At 29.4% G+C, this 13147-nt stretch overlaps 1 protein-coding gene across 5 annotated transcripts in view; it reads right to left on the bottom strand.

Annotated features, from left to right (window-relative positions):
* The window catches only part of LOC143200584 (dual oxidase 2), a 44483-nt gene extending 34464 nt beyond the window's left edge, over nucleotides 1-10019 (bottom strand). The window contains exons 1-5 of one of the 5 annotated variants that reach the window (XM_076411048.1): nucleotides 9950-10019; nucleotides 9754-9883; nucleotides 9620-9697; nucleotides 8681-8923; nucleotides 7959-8087 (exon numbers count right to left, since the gene is read on the bottom strand). In XM_076411048.1, coding sequence (XP_076267163.1) covers nucleotides 7959-8087; nucleotides 8681-8903 — 352 coding nt within the window. In that variant the 5' untranslated portion in view covers nucleotides 8904-8923; nucleotides 9620-9697; nucleotides 9754-9883; nucleotides 9950-10019. Of the gene's footprint in view, nucleotides 1-7958; nucleotides 8088-8680; nucleotides 8935-9619; nucleotides 9698-9753; nucleotides 9884-9949 lie in introns of those variants that run through there. The other 4 variants (XM_076411047.1, XM_076411049.1, XM_076411050.1 and 1 more) reach the window with 4 other exon arrangements.
* Between the last annotated feature and the right edge of the window lie 3128 nt (nucleotides 10020-13147).

Below are 13147 nucleotides of genomic sequence, written 5' to 3'. Positions count from 1 at the left end.
TATTTTAATTTATAAAATTTCACAAGAAAGATCGCGGAGAAAGCAGCTGTTAACCCAGCCGCCTTTCCAAAGTAACAATGAACTCACGCTATCAAGAAAATTAATGAATCAAATAATATTTCCCTTCTCATTTTATTTCAGTTAAAAACAGTAACAACGCTGTCTGATACATTCCAACATAAAAATTCATATAACAGAATCAGTTTACAAAATGCGCCCGGTTATCATACGTCTGCAAAATTCTTCAAAACATTAGTGTTATAATTAATGGTTATAAGCCGACAAACTTTGTTGTGATGAGAGTAGAAACAATTATAGGTTGTATTTATATCTACTATCTTATATAGGATAAGTGTAAAAAAAAACGTATTATAGAACTTGAAAGATGTGTTCCATAGATATGTTTTACAGATCAAATGCCAAATGCTTTAGTGAGAATGCAGTGATTAAATGTGTAGCGATTTTACCATGAAAGATGTATACAGGTAGTAATGGAAGAAATTAAGTAATACATTAATATTAAAATGATTTGATAAGGAAATACTGTAACGAAGGAAAGAATAACTAAACGTAAAAAGGTAATGTGAAAAAAAAAAGAAAAATATTTTACTTGGATATACAATTTTTACCTAGGTGGATTAGGCCTCATCAAATGGACCTACATAAAAAACGTGCTCAGGACTCGATCTCGTAGGTGGCGTGGAAAATTGTTCTTTGTAAATATAATAAAACAGAACCTTAACTGTATAATTAACTGTAGTTTAAGTCCCTCGAAAATATATATATATATATTGTAATGTTAAAATGCATTATATTTCATAACGGGATTATTATTTATTATTTTATTTGAATTAGAATTTTGTTAAATGTCAAAACCAAAATGAGCTAAAACTGATGTTTAATTCGGCAAGAGTGAAACAGTTTTGATATCATAAATTTAGATGATTACTTTTTTATGAATCCACTGAAAATATAGTGCTCTAGTGAAAGCCAATTATTAAAAATATTAATGTCCAATATAATATCAAACGCGCTTTATTATTTATCTAACTAAAAATAGAAATATTTTAACGAGTATGGCTTGGTATCATTTGCAATTATATACGCCCTTTTAACATTAATAAATCAACAATACAGTTCGTCAGACGAACAAAAGAGAAAACAATGAATTCTATAAACTCAACAAATTTTCAGTTTTGTATTGTAAATATCAGATTTCAATCCAAATTGAAAAATCTTTTAGGACTAACAAAGAAAAAAACTCTTAAACTGTTGTCTACATCTGATAATTATAAATAAAGGATCTTTTTAAAAATTTATTTGGTTATTATGGTTTATTTTGAATTTTGGATCACATTATATGAATTCTAAAATCGTTTATAGTCACAATTAGACCAATTAGGTGTATAAGCGTATATTGTACATTAATATATATGTACAATAAGCGTATATTAGGGACTAGTATATTACGGGCTATCAAAGGTTCCTGAATTTCTTAACAAAATTAAAAGTAAACTAAGCTATTAAAGTCAGTTAAACTGAACTTAGTTCCCATAATACTGAAGTATTCCTTCGGCCTTGCAGATATATGCTAATTTACCAGAGTGTTTTAATATGCAGTAACATATTGAATAACTGAAATAACATTGCCAACATATGGTGGTATTTTGAAATATTGTCATTTAAAGTTTTATCAGTTTATATCAGTGAAATTTAATCTACATTCCTGGTAATTTTGACTTCAAAATTTACTTATTTTTATTAAAACAAAATGCTACATTTTCGAGAATGAACAGAAAATATAGGGCGATATACCGACAATATAAAAAAAGTCCGTATCGGTTAAAGGGAACTCCAGAATATATATAATAATACTTGATGCGTAATGTAAAAATAAGAGACCAGATTGAACCACACATTTAAATAAAAGTCGACAGCAATGCAATGAACGTCATCGAGCTAAAAGTTCGAGACAACCCGAGGGAAATGACCTTCGGATATGACGCCGAAATAAACCATTCGTCACAGGCACAACTAGTCATGGGTAATATGGATGCAATAGTATTGATGGACCATTTTACAATTTGTAATACGCGTGGTTGTTGCCGTGACTGTCAAAGAAGCGAAAGGACAATATTTGCAAGTCTGCGGTTTGAATATCGAAAACGAGTTTTCCTCATGAGGAATTATAGATGATTTGCTGGATCTCGGTAAACCATCTTGTCCATATATTTATGCACAAATTATGACCTTTTCACAGACTTATCAATAAAAAATCAGTTTTAATGAAAAAATTACATGAATTGACTAATAATATATGTTACAATTATGGGTTACAAAAACTATTATGCTATCTAACCTATTAAAACAACCTAACTGTATACATTCGCTTATCATGAAGAAATGTATATGTTTTCGTTTCTTGATTTAAATAAAATATGCTCAGTATTATTGAAATATTCCAATTATGGGTTCTAGTCCCAACGACTTAACTATGGTGATTTGGATGTCTATGACAAAAAACGACTAGTAGGCAGACAATGAATTGAAAGTAAATTTTGACCTATTGGCCAAAAACTCAATTGGTGAATTAACTATTTCAAAAGGAAGAAAATATCAAAAAAGAGAGAAAGTGGTTAAAACATCGCGATATCGTTGATTTTAAAAAAGGAATCTTTTTCTGTGGCGTAGTCTCGCTGGGGGTGAAAAGTTCTAGGAGAAACAGCGGCAGGATGCACGAAACGAAACCTTTATAGCTATAAAGTCTGGCTTTGCATATAATGGGATTAGTAAGGTGTAGTGTATTACGAGCTTCTAACATTGAATGAAACTGCTTTTGCAGGTACCGACGTCAATTGGACAAATCGAACGACGTACTGTTATTTCCGTAAGCATCGCGTGAAGTCGTTGAGACAACGTTTCCGCACATGTCTTGATTATTTCTGTTATGTTCTAATGACAGTAATGATTTTTATTGACGTTAGTGATTCTTCTATTATTGGCTAGCTAGAAGGAAATTCATTTTCGGAGTGTCGTATGTTGGCGAAGTTGCTAAACATTATTGTGGGTCATGATTGGAGAGCTGTGCGAAGAACTCCGTCCATCATTCGAGGCTGTTATTCTGGATATTGCGTTAGTAGATTTACTTCTGCCGCTCACTGTTTGGCACAAGCTCCGATATTGACAGTCCTTTTTTAACCATATTTGTGCCTGTTTCCATGGATGCGTACGTAGATACAATTTTCACGGTGCTGTTGTTCGCGGAAACAGCTGAGCGATCTGATTTAGGTTGAACATTAGTAACACTCGAAGTCATTCTTTTATACATGTATTTATACTGAATAAAACTGAAAGAATTGAATAAAAAACGGGGATTGTAGTAGTTTAATTGCTTAGCCATTGACTATTCACCAAAACTTGAGAAACTATTTTATACAAGGAATTCGTACATAGTAACTGACTTAGCGAAAATTTTGCCTCCATTTTTAAGGAAAATGGGGACATCTGGAGACGTGACACGGTTAAAGCTTATATGAAGGATGGATTTTATAAACAAATTTCAACAAAACGAAATATGTTTATATCAAACAACGATGAATCTCCATCATATCGATGACAAAAGATATGACAACTATTTTAGGCTCTATTTTCATTGGACCTGGTCAACGCGTCAGCAGCTTCGATATTATGGAAGCTAGCAACGAAGAGAAAACAAGAATTTCAGTAAACTAATCTTTTAACATTTCATCTCTTTCACTCTCTCGGTCAGCAGCCGGCCCACATGGCCGACGGCAGGCCAAACATTTTTATGATTATTTATAATGTACAAGACGCTACTTTTTATTTATAAAAAAATCAAATTTATCAGTATGGCTGTAATTTCTATTAATTTAAAAGAATGTAAATTAAGAGATATTATTAGAGTACCAAAATACGAAAAATTGATATGCCGTACAATAACTCTATTGTTAAATAATAAGGCACACTGATTAAGCCCGCAAAAGAAAACATTAAATAATTTTTATATGATCTTATTTAAGTATCAAAATACGTAAAAATAATTTGAAGTACAATAGTTCTGTTACTAAATATGTTAATAAGGCATACTGGTTTAGCCCGGAAAATACAATAGGTATGTTGAAAGAGTACTGTCAGTTGCGAGTTACAGCGCAAGTGCGGCGGACAGCGATAGCTGCTGTAACGGGTACTTTTAAGATGGCGTCAGTGTAAACTCACATGTAAGTGTGTGTTTATTTTTTAATATTTATATGTTAATATTTTTATAATGGCCAGTGATAAAATGAAATGTGTTTTTTGTAAAGGAGTAACTTACAAAATGATAAATTTTGTTGAGGTTAAACTAAAAAGATATAAAGAAGTTTTAAGTATATTTGTTAAAATTAATTTAAAACACAATAACGTCGAGTTGCCTGCCCAAGTTAATGCCACTGATGGATATCATAGACGATGCTACAATAATGTTACAGCTTTAATGGCTAAGCATAGCAATTTATCCGAAATCAATTTTAATCAGAAGCCAATCTTCTCAGCACATCAAAATCTGTTACATTATTATCAAAAATTTTCAGTAGATATTGGCGAGGTAAACCGTATTCGAAAATGCAACATCAAGTTAAAATAGTGAGATTGTATCAAAGGTTTTTGGTTTAATTTCAAATAGTGAGAAAATATCAGGAGTTCCTTCCCTATCCTAAGTTCAAATGATGAGACCACGTCAGGGAATACTGTTCTAAGTTCAAATGATGAGACCACGTTAGGGAATGCTGTCTCAAGGTCAAATCATGAGATCACATCACGAGATGCTGCTTTCAAGTTTCAATTTGGATATACATATCCAAGACTCTAACTTATATAACAAAATTCTTGAGACTGACACTAAATATATCAAAACAGGTCCAGAACTTTGTATTTTTGTGATGTCGTCGAATTATTGGAGACCATCTTTGTAGCTAACTCTAGAAAAATGTATTTGTCACATGCATTGGGCCCGTGATTCTTTGAATGTCATTGACGTCCATTCGTCGACTCATTTTCAAGTACTAAACTAAGAGTATCATTCTAAAAAATAAAACGATAATTGCAATAAAAAGTTCTAAAATTTCGGTCAATCAAGTCTACCACCTTGTAAGGCTGAATTGCAACAACATTTATTAAGAGTTCGCTATGAGACACAACTTTCACAGAGAAACGCTCACTTAAAACATCCATAACATAAACTTCTCTATCAGCAGTTGCTTCTAGTTGGAGCATCCATCAACGATGGTAAATTTGATTTTGTTTGATTTTTGGAGAACAATACCATCGTCATTAGCAGATATTATTATTGAAAATAAGTTTAAAAAAATAAACGAATAAACCGAATTTATTGAACGGATTTTTTACAGATGATAAAATATTAGACAATACTTCCCAAGACGATATTATCAATAATTATGACAATGAAAGCGATGATGATGATGATGACGATGATTATGATTATTATCAAGATGCATCCGTTGTTTGTGACATTATTATAGAATGAGAGCTATATTTCTTTGTAAATCGTGTCTGCTGATCAAATCTTTTGAAATAAAAAATCTAATTTGCTGACTCATTAAGTTGTAAAATGTACGACTGTAAAATTAAGTATTTTTTTTACTTCCTACCTGTGTAATATAGTCTAATACTAATATTACTTCTCTTTTTAGTGTTTGCATTTATTTATAGAATAGTCTGTCCTCTTTGTATACAAAGTACTTAGATTTTCGTAAGCAGAAGTACATAGAACAGAATAATGAAAAATTGTTTTGTTTATTAAACTATAGAATGTTAATTTCAATATAAAATTTTAAAAAAATATTGACTTTGTTTTCTATAATGATGCGAACTATCGTTTTTGCTTATTAACTGATAGTAATTGTTATGGCTCTGCAAAAATAGTATATCAACTTCTCATTCTTTTTAGGTTTCCTTGGTAAATGAATTTTATAACCCAGCACTAACCGAATATTGGCAATGAATATGTTAATTTGTGCATTCGGAGTTAAAATGAATATTGCAACGAATGATAGTAATTTTAAAATAGTTTAATAGAATTCTTCTTTTAACATAATTCTTCGTTTGTTAGTCCCTTCGTGAGACATAACACAAGATAGAAAGCAGAATATTAACGAAAGCCATAAGAGGAAAATCAACAATTAACTACCTACATGGAGTAGATTCCAGATTTACATGAAACAATAGCTTGAGATAAATATATTTACTGATAGTAAAAACATTACACTTGTTGTTTTAAAGATAAAAGAGTGGAATAAATAATCTACTAACGATATAATGACACGATATTACGAACGATAACATAGTGTATTTATGGTGTTTCAATATAAGTTTTAGGTAACAAGTGTGGATATATGATGAAAATTATATAAATATGCAAATGATGTAATGAAAATATGCAGCAATTAAAAGGAACCTAACCGCACAATTCACATAGATGGAACACAAAGGACAAATAGAGAAAACTACCCAATTGTGTTTATTATCGTTTTAGTATATCCTAGCGACCCGCCCCGGCTTCGCACGGGTGAAATGCTGATACTAAATTAAATACACTACAGAAAAAACGTTGTATATAAAAACATAGCGGCCCGCTCCGACTTTGCACGGGCATAAAATATATATGCCTATGTCACTCAATGAAAACATGATTAAAATCGATCCAGTATTTTTGGTTCATTCATTACTGCCCTTGGCCTGCACGCATTAAATTTGGAGTAAAACAATTCCTCTTCCCCTATACTTACTATGAAGATTTCCTGCTATCTTTGGAATATCTAAATTCATACAATTTTTATTACATTACACATTTTTAAACGCAAATTTTAAATTTGTAATATCTCCGAAAATATTTGTTTAATTTACATGCTGTAAGGAACCATATTGATCTATATTAATTGCACACTGTATTTAAGGTACTTAATTCGATAAGGATTAATGCCGTATTGCTTAAAATAGCTTCGTAAATAAGCCATTTTCTCACGTAAAAAGTAAACAATAAAAATGGTTAATGTGGGTTATCCCTAAAAGATAAACATATACCATCGCGGACTTTTTTTAGACCTTTTTATGGTGTACAATACTGTAGTACATTAATTTGATCTAACTCGTAGGGTTAGGCAGCGTTTTTGCTAATTGCTAAATAAGCCTAAAAAATAGGTTAATTTACGACATCACGTTAGAAACCTCTAAAATTAGCAATGTTGCCTTAGTATATTATGCATGTATTATACATATAAACCTTCCTCTTGAATCACTCTATCTATTGAAAAAAACGGCATCAAAATCCGTTGCGTAGTTTTAAAGATTTAAGCGCACATAGGGATATAGGGACAGAAAAGGCGACTTTGTTTTGTACTATGTAGTGATGTGAAATTTGTCAGTTGTCAAATTTCAATATAAATTTTTTTTATATATCCTCTGTTTTATTACACACAAATTTATCACTTCATTTATTGTTACATATATCATATTTGATGCTGTTAGAGGTTATTACAGTTCTGGAAATAATCTTTTTGATGATATGTATTTTAACGAGTTAACTGATTACATATTATATAGATGTACATATTGGGGAATACATACTGATGTATTTTCTGCCACTCGTCTGGCAATTGCCACTCGTCTTGGTCTAATTAAACCAAGTACATAGGAAAAGTAGTAATAAATTAATTGTAAATTAAGATTGTACTAAGCGTATCTAATAAAGATGTTATAAAAAATGTATTTTAACGAGTTAACTGATTACATATTATTCTTACTAAGAATAAATTAATTCTTGGTGTAGAAGGTTAGTTTTAGTATAAAATTTAAAAAAATATTGACACTATTTTCTATAATGTTGCAAATTAATTCGAGTTCATACTATATTATATAAATAAGTTGTCTGGAAGTATATTTACCTAAAAAGAAGTACAATATACCATTTGTAGCGTTATCGAAGCATTTATGAAACTTTATTAGATTATTTATATTTGGAATGTTGTTAGGTTTGTCATTGACATATGGATACGTAGTTTTTAACAGTTCCCCTAAAATGTAATAAAGAAAATTGTATGTATGTACTAGGTGGTTCAATAAGTTCACGCAGTAAAGTTTTCTCGTCAATAGTAGCGCTAAAAATTAGAGAACGTTTTTAAATTTCGTCTTCCATGAAAACATTAACTAAAATTACAAAAAAAAAAAATGCTTTACAACGGAATAATATTAAATTTGTATATTATAATGGATGACTAAGATCATAACCACAAATCTGAACAAGATTCTAAGAAATGGCGTGACTAAGTTCTGAAGCCCGGTGTTAAGAAATTGCATAAAACATTTTTTTAGGATGCAAAATTTAGTTCTGTAAAGAAATTATCTTTATGAATTTCCCGTTGCTCATGAATTATCAAAAATAATTCAACACAGATTCTTATTGTGGCCTTTTCGAGCAATTTGATGTAAATAATCGTAAATATAAAACCGGTTTAGAGAGGAGAAAACAATTGCCATAATACAAGAAGTTCTATATTCCAACAATTGGATTGGAGAACATAGCTGAATTTTCGTTCTATTTTTACTAACTTATTGAACAACCCAATTATACAATTTATTTGAGGTTTATAATTACATTTGGCCATACCTGTGGAACCGGTGTTAAAGTTGTTCAGGTTATTTTGTGAACCATCATAGTTGGGTATTTCGGCTTCAGTAGACTGTTGTATATCACTCAAGAGCCAATTAATTATAATATCATCTTTTGTAGTGTTATCCCACGTTGGCTTTGTAGCAGAGGACACTGACACATTTTCATATAAGTTTATAACGCACTGATAAAATATTATGTAATAATAATACTTCGGCATAGTTCTTAGTTTATATATTTCTGAAACAAAACTGTTTTAAACTGATGATTTTATTATTATATATGAATTTATGTGGTTATGTGTGGTTAAGTATCCGGTTGATATTTTTTAATTTAAACTAATTTGACTATTTGTGAGCGATAACATTCATATGACATAAATAAAACAACTGTTAGAGTTAAAAATAAAATAAACTTAATGATAACAAAATATATACAATATTAAAAAATGTTTCAATATTTGTTTTCACTACATTTTCTCGGAAGTTCAATTCGGAACTAGGTTATACGCAATCTGACTACGTTTTTAACCTAAACTACTTGACCATAATCATTAACAATGCAATAAAAGCACATTCTAATGAAATTTTGAAAATAATTTTGTGTACTGCTATGAAATTTTACTTATTTTTAAGAAATTCATTGAATTAAATAATATTTTCTTGTAATTTTACTGGACTTTGGATAATAATTATTTTTTTAAAATTAAATTTGTTGGTTCATTTTAGAAAAAAATAATTGAGTATCCTTATAATAATACCATAATGTGTAAAATATAATTAAATATTGCATTATATATAGGATATGATCTGCATGTGTCCGCAAATTACATGTGCTCTAATAAATTTAACTTTAAAATTGGACTGTATTAATTTTGTTTACCCAAATATTGCAATAATATAATAATGAAATTTAATTATTTTTTGTTTCAGTTACCATAAGTTAATTAAGTTAAGTTTTTGGTAAATCGTCAGGTCAATTTGCATCTGAATGTTTCTTCAATATTAGATATAACTATAATAACAAATAGATAGAAAAGCTATACAAACATGACTATATTTCATTCTTACCTTTACTATAATCTTCAAATAAGTTCTGTTTCCATATTATTTAACATAAAAATATATCCTTTGTTTCATAGCAATATACAAAATTCATACCTTATACACTTATTTTCGCATTATCTGCTGGTAATTTTGCCTATGAAATAATTATATTACCTCAACAAAATGTCAATACAAAATTAACCTATAAATGATTTCTAACCTCAACTGTGGTAAACAACAAGGCGTATATAGAAAAGGACGCGTAGTTGTGATAACTCTCAGGCTAGATTAAAACCATAGAAAAAATAGAAATTTCACGGTATAGGCGACCTTGGGGAAATGTTTTGTTTAGTTCAATCAACTGTAGCGCTGCGATCGCAAATTGTGATTGGCTTGTTTAAATTCCTGGTGCCGCCACTAACATGAAATGTGATTGGTCGATCAAATTGTGTGAAATCCGCATTTTCTATGGGCGTCCATTTTTATGTTTGTTGTTTGTAGGTTATGGTTTTTATTTAGATCACGAAATTTTCGTTTTACGTTGTGCATATTTTCTATTTTACATTAATTATTATGGAGTAATAATATAAAAATTGATAACAATGCGTCAGCGTAGTAAAAGATGTAGTGTACAGGGGTGAAATTTTACTACGGAAATTAGACATCGTTTCCCAAAGAATGATCTCGCTCCTTTCCAAAAATTGGTTGATCAATTAAATAGTAGTAAGTTACCTGGATAAACCACAATGCAAATATATCAACGTCATGGTGTTTGTTATGGACATTTTAGTGAAAAATTTAGAATTATCCTTCACGAACAGGTATTAGGGTAAATGCATATCCATCATTGGTTTTATCAGGTACATATAAAATTATCTATCTACTACATGTCTGTTTATATATTGTTTGGTTACAGAAAATCAAAACCTTATGAAGATGTTAGTAGTAATAAAATTCAATTAATCTACCAAGTTTTTCGTGTGATGTCTCTACATAAAGAAGTCTTACAAGAAGGTAATAATTAATATAACTGCATAATTAGTAGTAATAAATACTACTTTTAATTGTAAAATATCCCTAAAATATTTGCAATACTTCAACTTTTTAGAACAATCAGTGTTCAATCATTTTATAGTAGAGGAATTATATATTTTTATTTGATTGCCTTGTTAAGAAAATATTTGTTATGGTGCCATCAATTAAAAATTTAATTGCTACTTTTAGGAGATTTATTACCTTAAAGAAATCTATTTTGTCTAAATTTACAAATAACTACATTTATTTAACAAATCTTAACCAAGATTACTTAAAGAATTTTGTTGGATCTATTAGAGGTCATGGAGGTAGAAACAGCATCCTTTCCCTAGTATTTTCGAGAAATTTTTAAAAGGGCTCATCACTTCAATTTTTTCACATTATTCTCCCGGAGAAAATTGTGAAGAAGATGAACATGTTAGATAACTTAGATATTCTATATTAAGTAGTTCCACAGATTAAATACTCTAAAATATAAATACCTTTAAAAAACACATACATTTTTAGTGTTTCAACTGTCCAATCCATAATGATTTTCAAGGCCAAATTTTAAGTTATTATGAGGTGTGATATGTATGTATATATATATATATATATATATATATATATATTATATATATATATATATATATATTTGTATAATAAATATAATTATATTATTTACAGTTATGTATATTTGTATAGGATTTTTTAATAAATTAATTTTAAAAATTAAATTTGATATTCAAGTATTTTCCTTACAGGTTTCTACATAACTATTTTAAACTAACCAATCAAATTCACGTTGTCAGCGCTGCCAATGATTGAACTAAGCAAAACTTTGCTCCACTATTTACCATTGGAGTTGCACACCCCTTATGAAACAAGTGCGCATGTGCAGTTCTAGCCAATCCAAACTTGTATAGACATGGATGGGTAGGTTTTTCACTGTCGTCTTGTGATGCCACTGCAAAATCCGGCGACGTTAAAAGGACCCACCACAGGTGGTCAGAACTGCATACGCGCATTTGTTCTAATCTACCCTGACATATTTCAAGCTGGGCGTCCTTTTCTAGGTACGTGTTATTGCTTACGACAGTTGTGGTTAGGAAGTCATTTTTAGGTTAATTTTATATTTACAACATTTTGTTGTGGTAATATAATTATTTGTTATTTCATTGAGAAAATTAGTGGCAGACAATGCGAAAATAAGTATATACGGCATGAATTAGTAATAGTGTTGGGAACTATCGACTATCGACTGTTTCAGTCGTGTACTTTTAGTTACTATTTTTGGTTCTCCTAGTTTCATTCGACTGGTTTTTAAAGTTCTGTCTCTATAGTCCTAGCCACGACCTTGATAAAAATTTACCCAATTTATGCTTACATAGATTTATATGTAGTACATATAGTTTTCTGATTTTTTTGGTAGTTTGCTTGTAAATAACAATATATTGTATAATAATATAGCAGCATTCTGGAACGATATTTTTCAATATTGTTAATGTAATATTTTAAAGAGATTAAAATTGTGAATGGTAAATAGTAAAATACTTTGGACTGTATTTATGGCAATAATAGGTTCGATTACTCGATTTTTGTTGAGAAATATTGCCGTTCAATAATAAATAAAGAATTTACTTTATTTAAAAAAGCTCTAGTAGTTATTGTGCGATCATTTGTAATTATGTCATGAATTATTTTTTTTATGATTAGGTATATGTTTAAATTTTATTTAATATTTATGGCTATTGTACCTCTTTAGTTTTTGGGTTTTGTTTAAGTTTTATTTTATTGTCTATATTTATTATAGTGTATTATTTGAAAATATCAATTAGCATATTAAGATACGAACGACAATACAAAATACGACAAATTATTAATTGCATATTAATAGTATTCAGTAATAATTTTATTTCCTTTACTTTTACTTTTTAAAGTTAGTACGTAAAGGAATATGTACATATCCTTCTCGGTTATACTACTATTGGAAAATATAAGCACATATAAAATTAACTGATCCAAATAATTATCTCCGTCCTTTCCTCTCTCACATTTTATACAGAAAAGGGTTCGGACATCTTCGTCTGACATCACAAATTGATTAAAACAGTCGAACCGTGCATTTGACTGAAAATATTAATTACTAATTTTAATTGTATTTACTATTTTCAATCGCTAGTTTTTTGAATATAGACTGCTTCGACTGTTTTCAATCGATAGTTCTTAATGCTAATTATTAGTAAAATATTATTATTTTTTAGCACTAATTTTGTAGATTGCTATGAAACAGTGGGTACATTTTTATATTAACTAATATGAAAACAGAACTTGTTTGAAGATTATAGTAAAAGAAAGCATGAAATATGGCCATATGTGTATAAGTTTTATGTTTATTTGTTAT

Source organism: Rhynchophorus ferrugineus, unplaced genomic scaffold (genome assembly GCF_030347505.1).
Source record: "Rhynchophorus ferrugineus isolate W39M unplaced genomic scaffold, kcgeb_rfMv2 rfM8, whole genome shotgun sequence".
NCBI classification, from domain to species: Eukaryota; Metazoa; Arthropoda; class Insecta; order Coleoptera; family Curculionidae; genus Rhynchophorus; species Rhynchophorus ferrugineus.
Note: the sequence above shows the minus strand (reverse complement) of the source record. Positions and strands in the feature narration are given on the sequence as shown.